The sequence below is a fragment of the Micropterus salmoides genome, unplaced genomic scaffold (genome assembly GCF_014851395.1).
Source record: "Micropterus salmoides isolate LMB-PRFRI ecotype aquatic unplaced genomic scaffold, ASM1485139v1 Ms_hic_scaffold_17, whole genome shotgun sequence".
Lineage (NCBI taxonomy): Eukaryota > Metazoa > Chordata > Actinopteri > Centrarchiformes > Centrarchidae > Micropterus > Micropterus salmoides.
Genome location: NW_024040817.1, coordinates 12,441,484 through 12,458,237, shown reverse-complemented (window position 1 = coordinate 12,458,237; position 16,754 = coordinate 12,441,484). Strand labels below are relative to the sequence as shown.

At 41.9% G+C, this 16,754-nt stretch overlaps 1 protein-coding gene across 2 annotated transcripts in view; it reads left to right on the top strand.

Annotated features, from left to right (window-relative positions):
- Positions 1-1,066: 1,066 nt before the first annotated feature.
- LOC119907162 (exostosin-1c) overlaps positions 1,067-16,754 on the top strand; it is a 92,351-nt gene continuing 76,663 nt past the window's right edge. The window contains exons 1-2 of one of the 2 annotated variants that reach the window (XM_038724799.1): positions 1,067-1,274; positions 11,622-13,018. In XM_038724799.1, coding sequence (XP_038580727.1) covers positions 12,072-13,018 — 947 coding nt within the window. In that variant the 5' untranslated portion in view covers positions 1,067-1,274; positions 11,622-12,071. Of the gene's footprint in view, positions 2,336-11,621; positions 13,019-16,754 lie in introns of both variants that reach the window. The other variant, XM_038724797.1, reaches the window with a different exon arrangement.

Here is a 16,754-nt window from a genome sequence, read left to right as displayed (position 1 = left end):
TCCATATTGGACTACTGGTAACATAATTCCAATTGAAAGATTTATTTAAAAATGCGTAATGCTATAAGAATCGTCTAGTATGAGTATGATCCTGTCGAGATTAAACTGGATTTCCATTATTTCTTATCAGCCTCTTGAATGTGAAACCCCTAATTTGAAAGCTTAACTTCAACAACAATAACACTAATAATAATAATTACATTAATAATGTTGAATAATATAGCTATGTAGCACATTTCAATTGTCAGGGTTTGATACGACTTCATTTTTAAAGCAATTATGGAATTTTGATTCTTAATGAAATTGTCCCCTTTTCTGTTTCTGTAAAAACATGTTGAAACCACATTCAGACTGTGACAGGTGTCACTAATCCTCAGAAAGCCTCTGCACTGTTGCTCAGCGATTAGTCTCGCCTGCACAGTCTGCCTCTCTCGGTTTAGCGCTGCGCTGGAGACAGATCCAGAGATAAGATATTCTTCCAAAGCAAGACAAAGGAGGATGACTCAATCCGGACTCAGAGTGGCGCAAGAGTCTCAGAAATGCCGGGAGCGCCCGGTTTAACTGTGGAAAGAAAGCGCCCTGCTGTCAGTGATATTATCATGCAGAGTCCCATCCCCTTGCAGATTCTTAATGGAGCGCATTTGTGTTTGTCTGTTGCCAAAGTAATTAAGGATATTACATAACTGTAGTCTACTTTAATTTTGAGTAATAATGCGTGACATAGCCTAGTATCATCGGTTTGTAGCAGACAACTCGAGACCCTCTAGAACTCAACTATTAAAACAAGAAAATCCTCCCAGACTGGTGTTCCTCATACAAAATCATCATCATAATGGTGGCCCAATGTTTGCAGAGATGCATTTGAAACCACACTTTCCGCAGAGGTGACAAGATTGCTATCATCAGCCACAATAAACAGTAGACTACTTTTAAGGGAGCCTTGAGAAACGTGACGCCCCTCCAAGTCGGTTGAATTCCTATGCGTAATTCGGTGTTTCCGAAGCGCCCAGTTGCGCAGGGTAACATCCAGATGTGTGTTTTTCTTTACGGTGCGACGAAGACGTTGAGAAGCCAATGAACCAATCACCACCGCCCGGGGGCGGGTCGTGTGTGGACTGTTGAGGATATGGAAAATGGACAATTTAACACGCAAATTCATCATTCATATCCCGACGGGGAGACTCGCGCTTGCACGCTGAATTGATTTGCAAATGCCCGGCCGTGGTGTGAAAAGGAAAATTACCAGAGAGGAGAAGAGCGCGGTTCGCCACCCGGTAAGGGCGAGCTCTCTGTCGGGGAGAAGTCGGAGCGCAGCGGGGATCGTACTGGGTGATTTCTGCTGTCTGTGTTTACAGGACGTGTTCATCATAGATGCATCTGAGTAATAATGGATAGGCCTACACTGATGTATCTGCTGAGATAGCAGGTTCCATTTTCCGTATTCATAGTCATAGGGTAGGTTATTCGTTAATTGGCTCACGTGGATCTTATTCTCTGGTCTAAAGGAATCAATCACCATTGCAAAGCTCATGTATGCTTATAAAAATACAAGGAAACGCGCTATTGTCTCCTGACATAGTGGCACATGCTGCGATTGTAAAATAAGGAATATGTTTCTGTAAAGTGCGTTTTACACTTTCAAACGATCACGTCAGATGTAGTAGACTCAATCATTTGCATGGCGCTCAGCACCTTTGTCACTCACGCTACTCAGATGCACGCTACTTGAGATTGGAATCACAAGTGTTGCCCTCATACACAGAAGCAAAACTAGAAGTCATTTTGTTATATCGTATTGTTAATAAATAAATGTCAATTACCTAAACTCATTGTAAGTGCAACAGGGGCACTTTACCTTGAGGTTATAGGGTTTAGCCTGTTTGACAGACGCAACCTGTCTCAGTGTGGGTTAGCACGCGGTGATGTACGGTCTATGGTGCGCTGACTGAGAGGGGTGCAGGCTGGATAATAAAGGAGTAGCCTACCCGACATATCGGCGAGTGAGGACAGACAGGAGGGGGCGGCGGGACACTCCGCCTCAGATTATTTTTATGAACGCGCATGTTTGCGCCTTGTCAGCCTTGTAACTTAAGCATATTAGGGCACGTAAATCGAGATCGCTCCGTACGGCGGAGGAGTTGGTGTTTTAAGCCTCTACAGCTGGTGTCATCGGCGGGCTGAGCTGTAGCAGCGCCGCTAGAGCAGGGCGCTCAACAGTTCAGTGCGCAACTGTAGTGATTCTGCTTCAGGGGGACTGGAGAACCTGAGCTTCCCACCTCAGACCTGGATGAACCTGCCGCCACCTTCCTAGGATCACAATACCCTTCTGTGACAGGTAGGCTGATTAGGTGGCGTAGTGAGACTGCCGCACGTAGGACTAAGTAGGGTTCTAATATGCTGCTGCTGTGTCACAGAAAGGCTGATGCATTTATGGACCTATGGATTAACTGTAATTCTGATGCAGATGTAGATAATTGTGTGGTCTCTGGGTCTTTTTCAAAGATTTACATCAACTCTGAGTTAAGAGAAAATCTTCAACACACGCTGGGATCTTTTGGCAGATGATCCGTTTCTCCCACTGGACAGATGGGCTGTGGGTTGCACATTACTCTGCCACCATCCAAGAATATTAAATAATGCTGCCACTTGTTAAGTCTTAAAATACTTTGCACACTTACTGAAGAAGACAGTGAGCAGAAGACAGAGACAGGAAAGTACAAGACATTTGGGGAACAGTAGACTATCATACTATGACAGAACTTCCAGTCAGGCAGCACAACAAAATAAGATTTAGTTCTTAAAATATAAAGTATTTCGTGAGAGCTGGAGGGAATTTCCATTAACCTGAATACTATTTTGAAACCCCTGGCTAACACCTTAGATTTAATATAAATACACCACAGGACTGTATCATCTTGATGCAGTCCAAATGTAAATGCTTTGCTCTGGCTTCTGTATGTATTGGATGTCTGTTGTACATTCAAGATATAGTTAATAGCTTGTGAAAGAGTATAGAGAATTACCTGCTTTCACATCCAGCTAAGTGCTCCATGTGTTAATGAATCCCAAAGAAACAAACAAGGCTGCCCGAGTTCATTGCAGCGATTAATTACAACTCTCTAGTTATTTTTGCTGAAAAAAAGGAGTTGTCTTCAGTGATCTAAAATAAAGTGCTGTCATTATCATGGACGCGCAGAAAAAGGCTCTGAAGGTAGATCCTGATGGCAAGCTGTGGGCCTACATGGATTCCTCTGATTTATGAAATTACTTTATTCTAATGGCCACCCCCTCGTCTTATTTGCATTCATGATGGTTCTGTAATACCCTCCCTGGTGATTAAGAAAAGCGTACATCTTGTCTTGTCAATGTATTGGCCAATACAGACAATATTCATATGCCAGGGGTGGGGGCATTTCCAGAAATAAGGCATTCATTAGAGGGTTTGTGAATATCAGCGTGTAACCTTTAAAAACTAATTACTGATTAACTAACTTAAAAGCTGCATAATGATCACAAAGTTCCATGCACTTTTTTATTGTTCTTGTGTAAACATATGTAATAATAATCTTGTTGGAGAGTAAAGGAATGGCATTAAAAATAAAAGAGGGAGGAAGATCTTTGTAATCAATTTAATCTTTTCTGCAAAAATGATTGCTTTAATCTTAGATGTCAGGGACACTGTACTAATTGAACTGTCTGGAATGTGTCCCGTCTTCCTTATGCCTGTGTCAGATCGTATATCATCCCCACGTTGTCAAGGTCAGATTGCTTATAAGCCAATTTGATCTGAGTTCAGCGATAGGGATGCCTCCAGGCTGAAAGTGCAGAGATAAGATGAGTTGCAGGTAGCATGCACTGCGAGCAGGACTGGTTAATAAGGCAGATGGATTTCACTACACGCCGTTTCTGCTGTGTGTGTTGTCAGGTGCACAGCCAGGCACCCTCAACACAGAGCAGTGCTCTTGCTCTATCAATGTCCTCAGTAGGCGTTTCCACTCTATATGCTGAGAGCGGTGTGCCAGTGTTACCTATGATCTTGGTCTCTGTGCGTTACAGCATGGTCCACACGTTTTCTGCCTGTTTTCTGGGACTGTAAAGAGCTTGGCCAAATTCAGAGCGCAAGCTTGAACCTCCTAATAACTGTTCCTACTCATCTTGTTCATTCCGTTAATTAGCCCTTGTGGCGTTGGAGTGCAGCATATTGTTGAGACATAATTAATCAACCCGGCTTGTAATTATGCTGGAATTGGAATGTGAGCACGGTTGGGAAGCTGGTCGCGGTTGCTGCACGTTCAGGTTGAGGTAAACATCTTATTAACCATGTCTGTCCACGTGGAGCAAGTATGGTTTTATTAAGGTGGAGATGAACGTGCTGTTATCCATATTCTGAAAATGGCCTTGTAAAAGAACCACCGCTTGATTAAGTCTATGGCCATTATGGTTCAGAGGTGGTCGAGCTAATGGAAAAATACTCCAGTAGCTGCGTGTAGACAGTAAGAGAAATTCTTTTTTTATACAGTAAAAAGCCATTTGTTCAGCGAAGACCAAAATACACGTGTGTGTGTGTGTGTGTGTGTGTCTGCTTATATTTGCATATGGTGTGGGGGAGTGTAAAGAGCACCTCAATTTAAAAGGGCAGCTAGGTGAGGACAGAAAATAGAACATGAATCACATCCTGGTTGTAAGCCTTTAATGCAGGTCTGTCAGGGTAGACAGCTCGATTTTATTTGACCGCAGCAGGTTTTTCCTTGACTCGCCACAGACTGACTGAAACAACTACGTACAAACAGACAAACAGAAAAACCTCACATATTCTGTGTACAACCTGAGCAGAAATGCAACCCAGCTATTCACACCAGTAAAAACACAGAGTTAATAAACACATACACAATTTACTGGCTAGACCAGCCACTCTGGTCACTAAAACAATGAAACATACACCAACAAAGTGGTTTCTAACTTGAGCGTCGGAAGTTAAATGTGGGGGGTCATGAGGAAAAGGAAAGCAGAAAATATCTATATCTGCTACAAAAGTTAGGTATGTTTTTTCCTAATATTTGCTGTTTGCTTGTGAAATAGGTGTGTGTGTGTTTGTGTGTGTGTGTATATGTATATATGTATATATATATATATATATATATATATATATATATGTATATATATATATATATATATATATATATATATATATATATGCCTTTCTAGCCATTATCCATGAGATTTTCATGAAATCATACCCCATTTTGGTACTATTTCTATATATTACAGTTCTTTTCAAGTGGCGGAGTCCGCCATTACCACGCTGGATTCAAGTTGCCTTCACGCGCATGAGGGATTCACAGGAAACAATGCAGCATGTAATTCAGCATGATGTTATCTCACTGATAACAGCTACACTATTGTTCACTCTCTTTACATGGAAGCAGAGCGGTTTTAAGTTACCTCTAATGCAAACCCAGTATTTCCTGTTGAAGCTGCTTCACATTAGAATTTTCAAATTGGCAAAACATTGGGTTACGTTTATGGTGAATCTGCATTTTTTTTGAGTACAGAATGCAACCATGGAACAAGAAGCAGCAGCTACAGTGACTTGTTAGATGTTACTTTGGAGTTACAGGCGACAGGCAGCACATCTCTCCTACTTAATAGCAAGGCTACCAACTCCTTGTCCTGCTGGTGTCTGGGACCTATTGTATTAAACTGCACTTGGTTTTACCATGGTAACCACTGGTATCACCAAATCAAGCAGGACTGAAATCTTAAGGATTACAACTTTAAACCGTTCCCAAATAAAACAGTCTCAGAAGGAAAAATTACTCTTTAGTTGAACTGGCCTCCATTTGGTGACATATTTATATTACAGTTATTCATTTAGCTGATGCTTTTATCCAAAGCGACTTACAATTGCTATATATGTCAGAGGTCACACTCCTCAGGAGCAACTAGAGGTTAAGTGTCTTGCTCAGGGACCATTGATGGATGGGTCATAGTGGGGGATTGAACCCAGGTCTCTCACACCAAAGGCTTTCCATTGCACCATCACCACCCCTACATCTGAAGCCCGTACTGAGGGGTCACAAGTGTACGTAGCTCCATTTTAAAGGCTAAAAGATTTAGAACCACCGCATTAACACAAACAACGTAGTGCGGCCATCTTGTGGTCCCCGGTTACACTGTCACATCTCTCAGGCCCACAATGACAGAGTCCGGGTTTTAATTTTAGCTCGACCGAGCGTTTCACCTCACCACAAGATTTGTGTTTTCTTCAGAACACTTCATTTTGCTGAACTAATATGTTGCCAGCTTTAGACCAGTGAAAACACACATGCCAGATTTGTGTTTAAGTATAGTTTAGACTCACACACACAGCCACAGAAAGTCTCTGAAAGGCCTGCTGTCACTTAACACTGGCATTTGTATAGTGCAATCACCCAGGGTTTGTGTCAGTGTATGGTAGGCCTCCATCAATCAGGTATTGATTGTCTTCACTAGCTAACCATATAATTTAGGAAGGAATGGAAATCTCATTTTGCCAGGCATTTGGCCCATCCAGTGTCAATTTACAACCTGCTCTATGTCAGTATCCAAATCATTTCAGACATAATAATGCTGCTGCTGCTGCTGCTTCTCATACAGTGGCAATGGCTCTGCTACCCAGAGAATGACTCTAATGGTAGTGGATTTCATTTTGAGCGTTTACATTGTCAGTTGTGCTGAGCACTGGTGCTGTGGCCAGAAAACAGCAAATTGGAACAAATAAGGGAAATGCCAATCTGTCCCTGAAAGGCAGAAATGTCTTTATAAAAATATCCCATTTGGTGGGAGAAAAGCAGAAATTGACAACTTCTGAGTTTCCTGCAGAAGGCCATCATTGGTGACATCCATTTCAGAGCATGTCAGTTTTCATTTTCTATCAAAGGCTGCAAAACCACAGTTGAATAAGCTGCTGTGTAAACACAACTCAGGGGAGACCGATGGGAAGACACATTTCAATTCCATTTCCCTGAATGACTTAATAGTGTAGTTGTGTAAAACCACATCAGGTAGAAACAGTGGAGGGAAGCGCTCAGGCCCCTCAGAGAGGAAGAGATCAAGGGCAGGAAGTATATGGATTGGGTCCAGCCGTCATCCATGAAATATCGATCATTAAGTCCTTCTCTCCCTTGTCATTGTCTCCTTCCATGTCACTTTAACATTTCATTCCTCTTGACTTATTACCTTCCTGTCCTTTAAGTACTGATCTGCCCACTGTTTTCAACAGGAAGTCCAAGTTAAAAATATTTAATTCCTGGTTGATTTGCCGACACCCTGGTATCTGGTGGTCATTAGCAAGGTGGTAATACTACAGCAAACCCAACCAAACAAACCAAAAAAACTCACAATATTTTAATAAGGTCAGTCAATAATAATTGTTCCTGTGATTTGATTTCATGCTGCATGGTGCAAGTAGTTTAGGAGCAGGGCACAGGAAAGTTGTCATATTAAAAGACACTCCGTGTTTTGCCTGTTGAATAGTACGGCTGTAGGGGAGTGAACAATCAACAGTGAGGCTGAAATCTCCATGATAAAATGAAAAATTACATGCATGAACCATTTTCCTGTGAATCCTTCGTGCGTGTGAAGGCAATTTTAACCCATCGCGGGGATGGCGGTCTGCCATTAACAATGACAACTACTATATAAACAGCTAAATAGAGAATGTAAATCCATGAAAATGCCGCCTTAAATAATATCTAAAAGGGGGTCGGATTCAATGAAAATCTTTTAACTTTAAATATGAGTATGCTCTGAGAGTACCTCCAAAACTGTGGCATTTTAGCAAGGTAAGGTACCTTGAGCAAACAACTTGAGAGGTACTTTCTTTGCATTGGGGACATGGAACATTGTGAAGAAACAGTACGTGATTCACTTGCCACTTTATATTAGATGGTTTTAATGCAGTATGCATTATTACATTTTCTTCACTTTGCAGTGTTGACACAATTTCATAGCTTGTTCAATAGACTCTAAATGAACCTTCCTAGAAGTTTCTTTGCACTGAAGGCGAGCAAATGATCAAAGCATTGTTGGCCATGCAGAGTGTATTCCTTTTGTCTGTGATTAAGTGTTTTGTGCCTCTTGCTTCATCCCCCAGCCCCCTTTTTGAGGATGAAGCAGGAATAATTGAAAAATGGAAATCATGCAAAAATGGTATTGTTTCCATGTGAAACCCTCCAGTCAGCTTAGTTAGGATAGGAAAAGGTGGCGAAAGGAGAGGCGAAAATAGAAGGAAGGAATGATGGAATACAGAGCAAGTAGGAATTAAGGGAAGAACATATAGATGGGAGACAAATGACAAGGGGTGGAAATGTTGGGCTCTGAATCCTGCTCTAACCTTTCCTTGAACCCTGTCCTTCCACCTTCATGCCCCTCTATTCAATGAGCCTTGTGGCTTTTTCCAGTGCTAGTCACCCAAGCATAATGATCCATCATTGATCCATGACAGAGGGACTTCTCTCACCACTTAAAGCCACTTACGTGTGTATATGTGTGCATCCATACGTGTGTGTCTTCTTGCTGATTTGTAGCTCTAAAGATCTTGTCAGGCCTTGACAGGTCCAGGCTTGCCCCAGAGTTTTACTGGCTTACATTCATCATTATTGCTGCTAGTTAATGGCCACACACTGCCATTGTACGGTTTGTCCTTGCACACAAAATGGTAGGGATGAACATAACAGTGATCAACGGAGGCTTTCACAAACCAACTGTCAGGCGATAAGATGGGGGAATGGTTTTTTTTGTGGATATATATATATATATATATATATATATATATATATATAAATGGGTAGTTTTGTGCTATAATATCCTGTAATATTATTCAATTCTATCTTCAATGATTATGTTCAATTCACATATTATCCTCCGCCCTCCTCTAAACCTGTGACACCTCAATGCCTCAGAAATTTCTCTTTGTATTGTAATTTTGAAATCAGTTCATGTTTGAGCTTTGGGCTGGTACTATTCGATAAGTTAAATTGAATAAAGTGTAGCGGAGTTAATAGAAATACGCTCAGTCTGGGCGCTAGTTCTGTGTTTGCATGTCAAGTAAAGGATACTCCTATTGTTGACCCCACAGTAATAGAGAGACCACAATGCACTTAAATCAATGTAAATATCTTTAGTAGAGTATTTTTTCAAAGCAATGGCCATTTAATGACATTAGATTAAATATGGCAACAGAATAAATTCTTCATGCCCATCATTATTACCATCATTATAATGATACCCTCCATCACTTTTCTATTACACCTTCTTGCCATCACTATCAATTATCCCTACAACCACAAATCACCAGAACAGAGCTCATACAGGGTTGGTGGCAGGGGATGTAAGGCACGAAAAAAAGAAAGAAAGGAAAATCAATGCCTTAACTAAAGGAGCATGTGAATTATTGATGAGGAGTATGTAATAGGATCCCAAGTGTCTATTTCTCCCCAACTTGGACTGCTTGCTGCCCAGGCTGCGACAGTCGTAGCCAGAGAAGTAGAAACAAGGGAGGTGCCAAAAATCATCTAAAAACATCTCCACAGGCAGATTAGCTAACCTGAATTATCTGGTGCAGTTTGGCTGACACTGGGTTCACACACACTGGGACTGCAAGAATGCATTTCCAGAAAGGCTCATGTGCTCAGATGCTTCTGCTACATTCAAGCTTGACAGTCAAGTGCAAGGGCTCTCCCCCTTGTTCAAACCAAGATGTGTTAGAAAGCCACCCATGTAGTCTAACCATCATTTGCAGTGCCTCCTATGCCTCACGTGAGTAACAAACTAGCGTTACGGTAAGGCAGTTGCATTTTACCAAGTCAGCAAACAGTCCTGCCATTGATCAAATCCAAAATGCTTCCTCACCAAATTACTTCTAAGATGATTTGGTTTCATGGTTATCTGTACAGCACCGCTCACTAGTCTTTGTTTTGCGTTTGCAAAGAGAACGTCAATTATTCGAGAACAAGGCACAGCCAGACCATAGACCATTACGGATTGATTTTTTCTTTTGTCTGAATTTAAAATAAAAAGTGACCGCCCTATTATACATGCATGGTTTGTAAGCTTTTTTTTGCCGATTAATCTTGCTATCTCATCAAAAAATGACATGAAGGTAAGATTTCTTCTTTTGTCTGACCAGCAGTCAAAAAGCCAAATATATTTAATTTGCAACCATTTCAAAACACAAAAAAATACTCACATTTGAGGAGCTGGAATCATTTTTTGCTGTATAAATGTTTAGTGAATCATTTTCTGTCACTTATACAAAGCTCTTAGCTTATTGATAGACACACACTTATGCAACACTGGTAGAGCACACATTTGTTGCTGTTGGTTGAAAGTGTCACAACTCTGCGTTTTAACTTTATTGTAGGTTTTAATTCTAATTTGTGGATTGAGAAAATTGAAGGACTCTCCAGTTTACAGATCCTGTTGAAAACCAGTTGTAATAGACAAATGCATGGGGGTCAAGCTAAAACAACAATGTTCTTAGATCCTAGGTATTCCCTATTTCTTTTATCCTTTTTGAGGTGAAGAAATCAGAGGATGCATTGTTTACCCACATCGCCGGTGTGCTGTTTTGTTTTATTGCAAGCAAAGAAGGCAGGCATCACTTCTGCTTGGCTGGAGAAGGGGCAGAAATGGGGAATGTGAATGGGAGGTAGAAAGAGAAAGTGGCCAGGTGAGACCTGAAAGCTGCCTTTGTGTGGCAGCTGGCAGAATGAACACTGCCCTTCACTGTTAGGTGTTCTCCACACGCGCACACACACAAGTGTACTGTACATGTTGGGGAGTTATGGGGGGATGTGTGGCAAAAATATGAAGCTGAAAAACTGTTGCATATGTAACAAAAAAAGGCTTCACTCAGTCTCTCCAACGTGAACGGACGTTTCAGAGCCATGAAGTTGCTCTGTTTTCCTTCTACGTTTCCAAATCTCCATTTCAGATACTAAACGCTTTCTCATTTTCTCCTCCACTGCACCTCAACTGTATCTGGCTCAGTTCAACTCGGGCTTGAAGAGCATGATGATATCTGGTCCCGTCTGTTGCTCCCGGTTTACCATACTGTCTCAAAAGACTATTCCAGAAGTCAGTAAACATCACAGCACATATGAGCCTGCAAAGATCCATCTTTTTCACAGGAATGAGGAAACCAGACATGGACAGATATAGAGAGAGGGTGGACTCCATGAAGTGATGGTTTTGATGTGTGGCTATCATGGATGCATGCCTTTTTGAGAGAGCACTGAGTTGTACTTTTTTAAAATGTTATCTTCATGAGCTTAATCTGAAGAGGAATTTTGACTGTATAAAATCATCTGATGCCTGTGAAACATTACCCAGTTGTGCGACTTTATTGCTATTTGATAATATGTTTATTAAATGGGATTAGGTTTGTTGATTACATATATCTGTCCAAAAAGAAAAGCGAATAAAAGATTATACCCGTTGGGCTTTCAAAAGTGTTAGTTATGGCACCTCTTGAGACAGTAGTTTCACGACTAATCCCAGAGTATGTCTCCATGTTGGTTGCAGAATGGCAACTTTGTCTGTGTACTGATCTGTATTCTTGTTTGTTTACTTCTCCCTAGGAGGGGCCCTGCAGACAGCAGTCGTGCCAGGCACCATGAAGCAGCAAGCTTGGCCTGAGAGAGCGGAGAAATCACCCTTCATCACTCTCAACCAGGCTGGGCAACGGAAGAAATGCACACAGAAGCAGCAGCAGAGCATGCCACAGCAAAGACAGGCTAACGCACACATCTGAGAGCACACAGTGGAGAGCAAATGGGGAAGGCAAGAAGAGATTGAGAGACGGAAGTCAGTAACTCAGATTGCGTTGTTCTAGATGGTAGTGTGGACTGGGCCACACACAGAGGCAGTGATGTCCTTGTTAACACATTGTCCTCCGTTAGAAGCTCCTTGTTAGAAATCACAAATCAGTACCCCGCCCCTGTGAGGCTACAGAGCTGAGGGGCAGAGGAGAAGACAAACAGAGGACGAGAGAGAGACAGAGCGGGAAAAAGAGACTGTGACAGGCCCCCATGCAGGCGCGTAAGAAATATGTTCTGCTGGGCTTGTGTGCGTGCTGCTGGCTGGTCCTCTTTTACTGGGGTGGAGGAGTCCAGCTGCGTCTGCTCCGGCTGCTGACACGGCAGCGGGGTGAAGTGGTGCGCCCCTGGCCCAACTGGACTGACCGGGCCTTCTTGCCCCGCTATGCCCACCTGGATGAGCTCCAGACAGACCCCGGGACAGCTGAGTCACCCCGCCAGCGCCGTCAGGCATGGTCCGCCATTTATAAGGACAGTCGCTGCCGCATGGAGACCTGTTTTGACTTCTCGCGGTGTCGTCGCAGAGGCAGGGAAGGGTTCAGGGTGTATATATATCCATCAGAGAAAAATGATCGTGTGTCAGAGAGCTATAGGAAGATCCTGACGTCTATAGGTGAGTCACGGTACTACACATCAGACCCCCGCGAAGCATGTCTGTTCGTGCTTGGGATAGACACCTTAGATAGGGACCAGCTATCAGGACAGTTTGTGCCCAATGTGGATGAACGTATCCGTGGTTACCCGCTGTGGAATGACGGGCGGAACCACCTAATCTTCAACCTGTACTCAGGCACCTGGCCTAACTACACAGAGGACCTGGGCTTCAACATCGGCCATGCCATCTTAGCCAAAGCCAGCCTCAACACAGAGCATTTCAGGCCAGGTTTTGACGTCTCCATCCCTCTGTTCTCAAAGGATCACCCGCAGAAGGGTGGGGAGCGGGGCTGGCTGGTGAGGAACACCATACCGCCAAGAAGAAAGTACCTGCTGATGTTCAAAGGGAAGCGTTATCTGACGGGCATCGGCTCAGACACCAGGAACGCCCTTCATCACATCCACAATGGAAAGGACATTGTGTCGCTAACGACGTGCCGCCACGGGAAGGACTGGGAGAAGCACAAAGACGCCCGCTGTGACCACGACAACCTGGAATATGAGAGGTAAGACGGGTCACATGGCCAGCGGGGAGGGCAGAAATGAGATGATGTTAAAATGAGAAGCGAGGTGCGAGTCAATGCTGTGCTACAGTTTATAGGAAACAGTGTCATGTAATTTTTGTGTTAGGAAATGCACAGTGGTGTTGTTCTGTTTGCCTTCTCAGGTGAACCTTTACGTTTTTTTTTGTTAGTCTTTTGGTTTCACTGATTTTCTACAAGCAGTGTCAGTGGTAGCTTTTTGGCCCCACTGGATATTTTTGTCTCTCTATTATGGCTGCACAATGTTTTGACTGTTTAGTTTTATGATGTTTGGCAGTTGCTTCCAAGATCAAAGATTTTAAACACAGACTGAAGTCTCTGGACATTTAGATTCAGGTCACTATTTACAGCAATTCTCTTATTGTTGTACCAGAAATGTTAAACGTACAGTAAAATAGTGGTTATAATGTGCTCAACTTGTGATAGCTGACCTTCAGCGCCTCTACTACTCAGAGTGTGAATTAATCTTACAGTATGATAGATGAACAAATAAGAGCATTAACAAAAATTGTGAATAAAGAAATAAATATAGCTCCAGCTAATTAATTATAACTGAAACTACACTGTGTAATGAGCCAAAGCAAAGGTCACCACATAGAAGGGCTTTGTGAAATCTGTCTGATTACCTCAGTGAATAAACCGGTCCTGGGTGAAAGGTGTAAATGATTATTATTTTTTAATCAGTCAATCCATTTTTTATAAAGGTTTTCTTGCTGTTGTTTTTGCATGGGAGATAAGCTTTCCATTTCCGCTCTAATTTAAATTATGTTTTGGAGTTTGCTGTTTAGATGGTGGGTTGAATGGATAAAAGACATTGGGAAATGAGATTCCAGCAATGTCTGCAATACTTAAAGCAATGATTTATTATTAAAACCAATTAATTTCTGCGTGTGACATTTGCTAGGGTTTGAAAACTATTTGTACAAAGCCCTACACTGTTATATTTCCACTTCAGCCCAATGGCTTTACAGGCATTTTCAGTGGTTTAAGCACCATTGTGGAGTTAATAATGAAAAGGAAGAAAAGACACACACCCATCTGCCAACAATGCATTTTGCAGCAGCAGCTTGGTAAACAGGTCTCATCCTCCAAGTGCTTTTCCTCCTACTGGCTTATTGGAGCAGTGATTTAAAAACAGATGGAAATAGATGCATGTACTCAAAAAACACAATAGGACCTTTTTGTAAAAACTGTCATTCATATGCTCTGGAAATTGGATAAATATAGCTGTCTATTGTTATCAAATTGCAATAGTATATACTTTATTTTGCCGCCTCATGTTTTGGATTTAGTAGCTGAGTGTTGATGTCTGTGAGCTGATGAAGATCGGCAGACCCTGTACGCGGGAGTTCTGGGGCGGAGAAAGACTACTGCACTTTAGTTTCATGCAAAGTCATTATCTTCTATTATTCCTTACAGTAGTAATTACATAGTTGATATGGTGGAACCATACTGCTCTATAACACAGCCCCTCTGTTTCACTCCTACTTGCTACACTTTGCAATAAAAGTCTCTGAAGCTGAAGTGCTGACAGGGCTCCTCATTATGAAGTATGTGCCTGTCCATTCATACACAGATACCAAGAGCAGGATAGTCTGATGGTGCAGAACATTCGTAGACAGGAGAAGATGGATTTCAGTGAAAGAAAGAACATCGAAAGAATGTGAATGAGGAGTTAGAGCCACACCAAACTGACTATTAAATTTTGCCTGACATGGTAGAATCCTCTGCAGTGTATGGAGAATAGAACAATACTGCTACGCAAAACTAAGAACTATTAACTTTGTCATTATTCCTTTATATGACAATTAATGGACAAAGCAGGGGAGCAGTAATCCCTTGTTTGATTCATACTTTGACAAACAGAAACAGAATAAAAGTAATTCAAGGGGGAGGATCAAGACAGTTTTACGTAAAAATTAAGCTTTAAAAATGTGTTTATTTTTCAAAATACTTTTGACTTGTCTTAGTTTTAGTTAGTGAATTACACTAAACGTAACATGCCAGCCAACCGAGAACATGCTAGCATTAGTCAGTCTCAAAAGCTTAGCTAGTTAACTTCATTGCTAATGGGACTATAAATTCACACCGTTTAGTCAAGAGATGTATTTGTACTGCCATAACTGTCTACAAACCTTTAAGACTCCAGCATAGGAGGTTTAAATTAAAGAATTTACTTCGCCCCTGCAAGCTAACTGAAATGAACAGGAATTTAATCAGTTAAGTGAACACACAGCAGTAGGGCTGCATCTCGGAAGTATTTTCACTATCAATTAATGTGTCGATTTTTTACTTGGTTAATTGTTAAGTCTATTAAAGGTCAGAAAATGATGAGGTGAGCCTGAAGTGTTTTTTTTTTCCTTTTCTCAGACCAGCAATCCAAAACCCATAGATTTAAGTTTATTATAATGTACGACAAGGTAAAAACAGCAAATTCTTAGCTGAAAACATGTCTGGCATTTTTTCTTGAAAAGTGACTTTTGATGGATTTATCTCAACTAGTTAGCTGACTAATTATTTTAAGTTAAATTAAAACTACAACTGTTAAGTTATTTTTACTTGAAATGAAGGGAAATTAAAGAAAGTCCTGTACAAGGTTTTACACTGTACAGTGTTTTTTTTAACTGCATCTGCAAATGCTTCTCCTTATGATTGACTGAACCTTTCAGGCATAAGAGAAATCAACTGCTAAACCCCAATTTAAATCTAAGCCCAGTGGGAGGTGGAAGTTGTTTTCAGCAGCTGTGAAATGAAGGCTCAAAATGTTGTTTAACTGTACAATATGACTTTTCAAATATCGTTTTAACCCAACATCAGCAGTGGTGGTTCTGATCCAAGCACACTTCTAGCTGCTGCTGCCTGCAACTAGCTACCTTAGGTTTGTTTACATTGGGTCGTGCAGCAAAGGGATCGAGCTGCTCAACACTGTATGAATGAGCTCATTTATTCCACACACCCTGCTCAGACACTCGGGTGGGCAGGGGGGGTGTGGGGAGGGGAGGATAGTGGGGGAGGTCCCATGTGGTATTTTGTGGTAGATTTGGATATGGCAACGGCTTTGAGGGTGTAAGGGTGTGAATGGGGGAGGCAATGTGAGAGACAGCTGCCGTTTGTAAGAAAAAAACACAAACACTGGATGATGTTTTTTTCCCTCCCTGTCTCCCCTTTTGTATGAAGTCTCTTTCTCTGGAAACAGGAGGCTTTTAGCCTTGGAAAGAGAGAGGTGTAAAGGAGGGATGTAGGGGTAAAGGAAGGGAGGGAAGGTGAGAGATCCATCTCTCTTTTTGCATCCTTTGGATCTCCCTTTAGGGAGAGAAGAATGAGATTTCAGGGGAGATAGCATAAAAACCATGGAGATCGTGGAATCAAAATGAACGAAGGAAAACAGTGTTTAAAAAACTGCATGAGCACGGTTTCTGTCTGAAAACCAAGTTCGGGTCACCCTTGCTTCCATTTTATCACTCCCCTATTTTTGCCAATAACCCTGCTCATGAAAAACCAGTATAGTAAAAGAAAAGCCCATGACACCAAGCGCACATGTGTCTTTGTTTTTAAAACTGTCACTGATGTGCAAGAAACTGTGTGTGTTTGTGAGAGACTGTTTCATGCTCATGAGGCTATTAGAAGGTGGCAGCAGGTTAATGAGCGCATGCATCTGGTACACCAGCAGATTAGCCCGGAGGGACCTGGACAAGACAGC